Here is a 7,813-nt window from a genome sequence, read left to right on the forward strand (position 1 = left end):
TTGTCTAACAGTGCCTATTAAGCAAAGAGATTACCAATCATCTTCCTCCTCTACTTTCTCAGGAATTAAACACCTTTTGTGAAAGACTACAAGCGCTGATAGCATTAGCTAGACCTAGCTAGACCGACTGGGGAACAGTTGAACACGTAAATACTTACTCAAGGTCCATTTGCACAGGTTTCTTTGAGCAGTTCCATGGGCTCTTCTACGTCAACAAAACAGACCAATGAAAGAGACCAAGGACAAATACAGAAACAGAACAGTTGATCAAGTGCCAATTTAAGAAGCTTTCCCTGAAAGGGCAACAGCATCTCCACCTCCACCCACCCCTCCCTCCCCTCCCCTCCCCTCCCCCCCCCCAAGTAGTTGACTTCCACAACTATTTTCATCTGACCCCGCAAACGGCAAATTCTATATTACTTCGAGTAGAACAAGGGCTGTTTCTTGTTTCGGTTTGGTTTTTATCATTCAGCTTCTTCAAAAGACTTTAGTCATTCACAGCTGCAATCGTTAACCCCGCAAACAGATCCAGTAACAAAGATCATTCCTCCTGCTAAGGAATCGAGTTTCTTTGTGAGGAACGGAGTCACAAAAATCATTTCATTAGCAAGTTTCAAACACTAAAAATATTTAATAGCATTTTAACGCTCCCACGCTCCAGTAAGCCTTGAACGTAACCGCAATTAAACAAGGAGCACAGCAAAGCCAGAGGTCTAACAAAGCACGAGAGGTGATCGCATTTAAACGCCTTATGGTGCCTTTAGCTAATCCTTCTTCTAGTTCCTGAACAACGGACTTCGTTTAGAAAAAAAGAAGACTCTAAAAATACATACAAAAAAATAAAGGGAACGGCAGCCGAGTCTTGAACGTTCAGAAGCCGACTCAAGCATCCCAGAGCCTTCTACGCTTTGAAAAGCGTCTGTGGGAGAAATTACTTCTCGAAGTTGCGAAACCCACGACTGAAAAGAAAGCGGTAGCAAAACTCCTACGGTAGTCAAGAACAGGCTGACAAGCACCTGTCAGAAATCACACCGGGTAGAGTTTATTCTGCCTCCTCGGGACAGGGGCAGACAACAGACGATGCCTGGAAGCTTTCTTCCAACCTTATTCTTCTCTGGTTCTACATCTGCCAGTGCTCGATGCGGCTGTTTCGCAATAAAAGCACGCCCTTTTATTTGGGAGCAGGGGGAAGATAGCAAGGCCTCAAACACACAGCACATCCTAGATCGTCTTAGGGAGATGGAGACCCACAGGACCGCCGAGCGCTTCTATCTTCGCGTTTCAAATGACTGGGCAAACCACCATCTACACGACACTGTCAACAGACCGAAACATTCTTTTAACTTGCAGAACTATTTCCATCGGCAAGACACACAAGACAGAGGTCATATCCCCATGCTCCATCTTTATTGTGCAAATGCTGCTCAAAGCTCTTTATTACCCTCCATAGACAGCCGTCCAGGAAAAAAAAAAAAAAAAAAAATCATACATCAACAGGGGCTAGATTGACGGGCAACATATGAAACCTACTCGGCGGCGACCCGTACGCGTGCAGTGACGCCTGCGGTGCAAAAACCTTAGCCAGGAGGCCGGCCCAACTGACCGCCACCCAGAATACGTAGATGTACACGACAGCCCGAAGGGCCCGAGGGTGGGCATTCACAGCCATCCGGAATCCATTGGTCAGGTCCAGGTTAGCAGCACACTTCTTGCCAACAACCATTACACGCCCAAGAAGCTGGAAAAAGGAAATAACGTTACCTAACATAACGTGCCACGACGCACAGAACGAACGCGAGCGGAGAACCATCCACAGAACACGGTTAGCTAATCCTTCACGATTCAACCGCTGCTCTTTGAATTACCCTCTAGACGGGAACAGACTACAAAACAGTCACAGAAGCTAAATTTGTCTCGGGGGTTAAAGCCCCCGTCATAGCTTCGGGCAACGTAAGCCGCTCTGGCGGAAAATAAAAGCTTCACGGTGCCTTTTCTTTTGCGTGGCCTCACAAAGCCTTGGAACTTGACTTGCATAGCTAACAGCGAAACAAACACCCAGCGCCGCTCAACCAGCTTTCCCTTTCCTCGCCTCTGACCTGCCCAAACCCCAAGCCCTCTTCTGCATAGTCAAAGTACCACCGCCGCTGTCTGGAAACCGTGAAAACGGGCATCAGACCGTACTTCGGAACAACACTGCTTTTTGCACTACAAGCGCGTAGCCGGAGACCAGCATCGCTTTATATCGCCGCTCTTAGTCAAAAAGCTCAACTCCATTACAAGCTAGAGGCAAAAGACTACAGCATCGGAAAACCCAAAATAGCCTACTGTGCGCCCCTCCGCAACATCCAGAGGAAAAGAGGGGACGGGAAAGAGTCTAGGAAGTTACAAACTAGTTACAGGTACAGCCAGCCTAGCGAAAAGAAAGCTCCCACAGTACTCACGGGTCCGCCAGAATCTTCTGCTTCACATAACCGGACAACTGCCTTCTCAGGAAGGACTAGGAAAAAACACTGGAGCCTGAGGCGAACTATCACGGAACGCAAGGCGCTGGAGGAAGAGTAAACAGTTACAACGCAGTCAGCTTCAGAGAAAGGCAACAGCTTAAGCAAATCACTATGCCCCACCGAACTCGTCCTACCGAAGCAGATTATCAGGTACCCCAAACGCGCACGACAAAACAGCGATTCTTCTTAAGCGATCTTTGAATAGGCAAAGTTCTCTACCTTCTACACGCAAAACACACAAGCGGCAAACAATTGCTAACTGTCCTTCAGTTATGTCCAAATATTGCCTCGGCCAGAGGTAGGAAGGCATCTTCAAAGAACCCGGAGTAATCCGGCTGAGGCTGTATAAACTCTCCGTCCTCGATAACGCCACGTACTCAGGGGAAAGAACATTCCAAGTTAGCCCGTTACGGCCGGCTCTACGTCAGACACCTCCAGACCGAGGCCAAGGTATCACCTGCGAAACACGAATACCACCGATCTGTAGGAAACCATCGACTCGCAACTAATTGCGAGGGAACTCCCCAAATCACCAGCAGACCGAAACTGCATACGGCACCAGAAGCAGGATCCAGCACGCAAGGTGACGGGGGCAACGAGACAGCCGAGTACTTCAGATTAGCGACTTCCGGCAGTTTGATTTATTTTAGATGCGACTGAAACAGCGCCGATAAGACTCGATTCCACAGATGCTTTGCACTTCTTACTCACCATCGCCTTTCACTGCGCGACAATCGAGAATTACGAGCCTTCCTCACACTTCTCCCCCCTATAACATCGCTCAACTGTGAAACAGGCCTTCGGTACAGCGAGCTAAGCAAATTCAAGACCATTCGCTATAGCCAACTACACTCCAAAAGCAGTTCTAAGTTCCCCCCCTGCCTCAAGTGAGGACCAGCAGCCTGCGGGATTGACTGGCTTCTAGATGTTTAAGAAAGCTAGGAAAAGCTGCAATTCTTCCCTTTCACAAGCCACTTTGGAGAGAGCGTGCGCTCGCGTGCGCGGTGGGGGTGGTGCCATAACCAAAGCCTAGCACGGCCGAGCCGGGGCGTCTCTAGAACGCTGTCACGAGGCGCATCAAGACCTGCGTTTCTGCTACGCAGAAATGACTGATTACGGTCACTACTGCGATGCTCGCTGCCTATACGCAGGCAGTCCGAACCCCCAAGGAGACCGACTGCGCCGGCGACCCAGTACGCGCCGTGGCACCCCGGGGGCAGGCGGGACGCGCACCGAAGAAGCGCGGGGTTTTAGAGGCGCTGCAGTAGAGAGCGCCACGAGCCGGAGAGACCCCGACCGACCGACCGACCGACCGACCGACCGTCCGTCCGTCCGTCCGTCCGTCCGTCCCTCCCTGCCTCCCTCCCTCCCTCCCGCAGCAAGGCCACCACCCGCCCTGCCGCACTCCCGGGACCCGCGACGGGCCCTCGTTTCAGAGGGCCTGCGAGCGGCCGAGGGAAGGAAGGAAAGAGAAGACTCGCACGACGACGCCGCGGCTACCTCCTCGCCCACGACCGCTCATCCTCACGGAGAACGTTGGCGGGGACCTCCTTGCCCTTGCAGGCGACCTCTCCGAAAGCGGCTGCAGCGGCAGCGCCGCCGCCGGGCCAGGCGGCCTGCGCCCTAACGATCCCGTCGGCCATGACGGCGCCCGCTCGGTACAACGCCCCCTCCCTTCCCGCACTCGGCCCGGCCCTCCGCGGCGCTCATTGGGCCGACAGATCGCCGCCGACCGCTCCCGCGCCTCGATTGGCTGCCTCGCCTGCCCTCTTCCCTTGTCCCCGCCCTCTCGGCGGCTCCGCTCCCGTCGACCCGGTGCTTATCGGCGCTCAGGGAGGTCGCGTGCCCTCGGGGCGCGGAGGGATCCGACCGGGAGGGAGGAAGTGGGCGCCCGAAAACGGGCTGGGCGGCTCCGCGGAGGGAAGCCGGGCCCTGCACGGCTGGGAAACGAGCTCCACAGAACGGTTGCTCCGATCATAGAATCATAGCATGGCTTGGCTTGGCAGGGACCTTACTTAAAGATCACCTAATTCCAACCCCCCCGCCCTGGGCAGGGACACCTTCCACTAGACCACGTTGCTCAAAGCCCCATCCAACCTGGCCTTAAACACTTCCAGGGACGGGGCATCCGCCACTTCTCCTGGCAACCCGTTCCAGTGCCTCACCCCCCTCTCAGGAAAGAATCTCTTCCAACTATCCAGTCTAAGTCTACCCTCTTTGAGTTTAAAACCATTACTCCTTGCCCTATCGCTCCTCTCCCTGACAAAGAGTCCCTCCCCAGCTTTCCTGTAGGGCCCCCCCTTTGGGTACTGGAAGGCCCCTCCAAGGTCTCCCCGGAGCCTTCTCTTCTCTCTCCAGGCTGAACCACCCCAACTCCCTCAGCCTGCCTTCCTGGGAGAGGTGCCCCAGCCCCCTGGTCATCTTCGTGGCCCTCCTCTGGACGCGTTCTAGTACGTCCCCGTCCTTCTTGTGCTGGGGGCCCCAGAGCTGAACACAGTACTTACTCTAGGTGGGGCCTCACAAGAGCACAGCAGCAGAGAGGGAGAATCACCTCCCTCGACTTGCCGGCCGCCCTCCTTTTGATGCGGCCCAGGATACGGGTGGCTTTCCGGGCTGCAAGCGTCCATTGCATTGCCGGCTCCGGTTGACGAGCTTCTCATCAACCAACGCCCCCAGGCCCTTCTCCTCAGAGCTGCTCTCCATCCATTCTCCGCCCAGCCTGGATTCGTGCTTAGGATTGCCCCGGACCAAATGCGGGACCTCGCGCTCGTAGCCCCAACTATTATTTATGACCCTATCAGCTCCACCCCAAACACGCTGGTGGCTTTTGGGCGCTGCTCCCCGCAGGCAGATCCCCGCTTTTGCCAGGGCAGGCCTTACCTTTTCAGAAGTTGCTCCACAACCTTCCCTGAGAGCCCCACTTCAACTGCTGGTGTTTCTAAGGGGGAAAGCTGCACCTCCCGCGCAGGGGGTGGCGGGGAGGAATACAAAGCCTGTGCTCAGCCCTGGCACATCACAAGTGGGTTTGTGCTCAGCTGGGGAGGAGGCTTCTGGAAAAATAGGCAGTGCCCCCTGTAAGGAATAGTCCAGCAATTCGTGCCACTAAGGGGTGTGAAGGGTTAACATTGAGGCCTGGGTTTAGGCGAGAAGAGAACAAAGGGATTTCTTCAGAGAAAAACTGCTGACTTTGCACGGACGTGCAGTAACTTCTGACAGCCGGCCAAGAGACCACTAGATAAGGAGGAAGAATATGAGCCTCCCTGTCCGAGCGGCCCCCGAGAAACTAACAGAGACTGATAAGCAGGCGCACCTGGGAGGACTTCGGATTCGGGAAACCAATTATAATAACCCTGCCTCTTCTAGAAGTAGTAATGAATATGTATTAGCCTAGGAGCATAAAAACCAGCCGCCTTACGTAACAGGTGTGCGTCCTGGTGGAGCAGAGACTCCCGGCGCACCCAGCGCTGTTTGCTTGCCTCTATTCATTTAATAAATTGTAAACTTGGATTGTAATCCTATTTGGGACTCAGTCATTTATAACAATTGGGGGCTCGTCCGGGATGGTCTTGGTTCCTGAATTCTGACTTGATCTAGGAGGGGCGCCCCCACCATTTGGTGGCTCCTGTTCGAGTCAGGTCGGGGCTAATGCCATCTTGAACCTGAATAAGGGCAAGCAAAGATTTAGATTTTTTTTTATGAGCTCCCTTTGCCGGCTGCAGCACTATATTTTGCCCGTAATTCTGCGCGAGAAGATCCGAACGAAGACGACGGAGTCGTAAGTATTGAAGGCGTATACCGTTCGGTTGGGTGGGATTCGGTTGCCTGTGTGTGTGTGAGTGTGACTGAGACGGAACGTAGTTCCGAAGTGATTGTGGAGGTCTTCTAACCGCGGTTCCAATCTCCCGCGAGGGACTTGGCCGGTGAAGGACCGAAGCGATTCCTATAGGATTCGTGGGTGGGTGATAGGTCCTAAACCCCCTGCAAGACACTCTCACTAAGGCAACCAAGGGCTGTAGGAATTGCCACAGTAAAATTCCTAGATGGGTCAGACAAAATTGAAGACCCGGGACCAGAGAAAAGGGAGCAAATTACCAGACATACCACCAGAAAGTCCATTAGGGATAATGATTAGAAATTGGAACGATAGGGGCCCCAGAAAAGGGAAAAAGTAAATTAAAAATGGTTCAGTATTGTATGACAGAGTGGCCAAAGGAGCCTTTAAGACCACATGTCTTTTGGCCCGTTTTCGGATCCTTTGAAGACTGGGTTTGCCAGGCCTTAAATATACATGTTAATTCAAAGGAACCTTTTAGCCAGGAGGAAAGTGATTATGCAGGATTATGGATCAGGATCTCACGTCCTTTTCCAGCCTCAATATTTACACTAAAAGCAGACGAGAAGTTTGACGAAGAAGAGAACAAAAAAATAAAAAATAAAAAAAAAAAGGAAAAAGAAAAAGATGATGAATGGGAGTCATTGGATAACCTACCACCTCTATATCCTAACAATCCACCCCCGGTGGTGCATCTTGTAATCCTGTTTTGTTCTTAAATGTTTTGACTGTGTCAAGGAGGAAGGTGGGAGCATTATCTAAGTAACAGTTTAGAAGTTTGGGTATATTCGCGGTGGTGTTCGGTCAGTTTCCCAAGTATCGGGGGAGGGGGGCTGACTGATTATCAAAGTGGTAGAACGGAGAGTCACTTCTTTGGTGGTTCGGGCCTGAGCCCTGGGAATTTGGTAAAAAGGGGGAGAGCGAATTTATTTAGGCCTCAATACCTTTTTAAACCCCCATCTTGATGGATACACAGGAGTGATTCCTTGTTTTGTGTAGGCTTACTAACAAAGTGCATGAGAAAAATTAGCATTTGGCTTGAAATTCGGTCTTATTGAAATGTAAATTCTGTGGAAAAGGTGTTATTGTTTGTCTAGAAGACAGAAGGCTGAGTGCTTCAGGTGTTTTTCCGAAGTCCTGTGGATTTATGATTGGAATGGGGCTCATTAATAATCTGAAATAGTAAAGTTTGTATGTGGAAAGAAGAGTTTAATCCCAGAGAATTGGGACATTTGGGAAGAAGATTAGGAAAAGATAGTAAAAACCTGCAATAAAAAGGTTTGCGTGGAAATTGAAACAAGGGACAGTAACTAATATAAATAAATAAAAGGGAATGGGAAATCAAGGAAAAGGGGAAAATCCAAAAAAAAAAGACGTCCTAAAAAAAAAAAAAAAGCCTCCTTGGGTGCATATTGGCACATTGGAAGGATATTGTTAGAAATGGGGGCACAGAAAGCAAGAGGACTTTCACTAAGTA

The 7,813-nt window shown here is 51.4% G+C and overlaps 1 protein-coding gene across 1 annotated transcript; it reads right to left on the reverse strand.

Moving 5' to 3' along the window:
* Nucleotides 1–1,385: 1,385 nt before the first annotated feature.
* LOC310888915 (adenosine 5'-monophosphoramidase HINT1-like) lies at nucleotides 1,386–4,185 on the reverse strand. The gene is made up of 3 exons (XM_083852556.1): nucleotides 4,005–4,185; nucleotides 2,442–2,547; nucleotides 1,386–1,738 (listed from the first exon to the last, which is right to left on the reverse strand). The coding sequence occupies exons 1-3, from the start codon at nucleotides 4,145–4,147 to the stop codon at nucleotides 1,484–1,486; spliced, it is 504 nt and encodes a 167-aa protein (XP_083708682.1). The 5' UTR covers nucleotides 4,148–4,185; the 3' UTR covers nucleotides 1,386–1,483.
* Between the last annotated feature and the right edge of the window lie 3,628 nt (nucleotides 4,186–7,813).

Source organism: Anser anser, assembly GCF_964211835.1.
Source record: "Anser anser genome assembly, contig: SUPER_W_unloc_3, whole genome shotgun sequence".
NCBI classification, from domain to species: Eukaryota; Metazoa; Chordata; class Aves; order Anseriformes; family Anatidae; genus Anser; species Anser anser.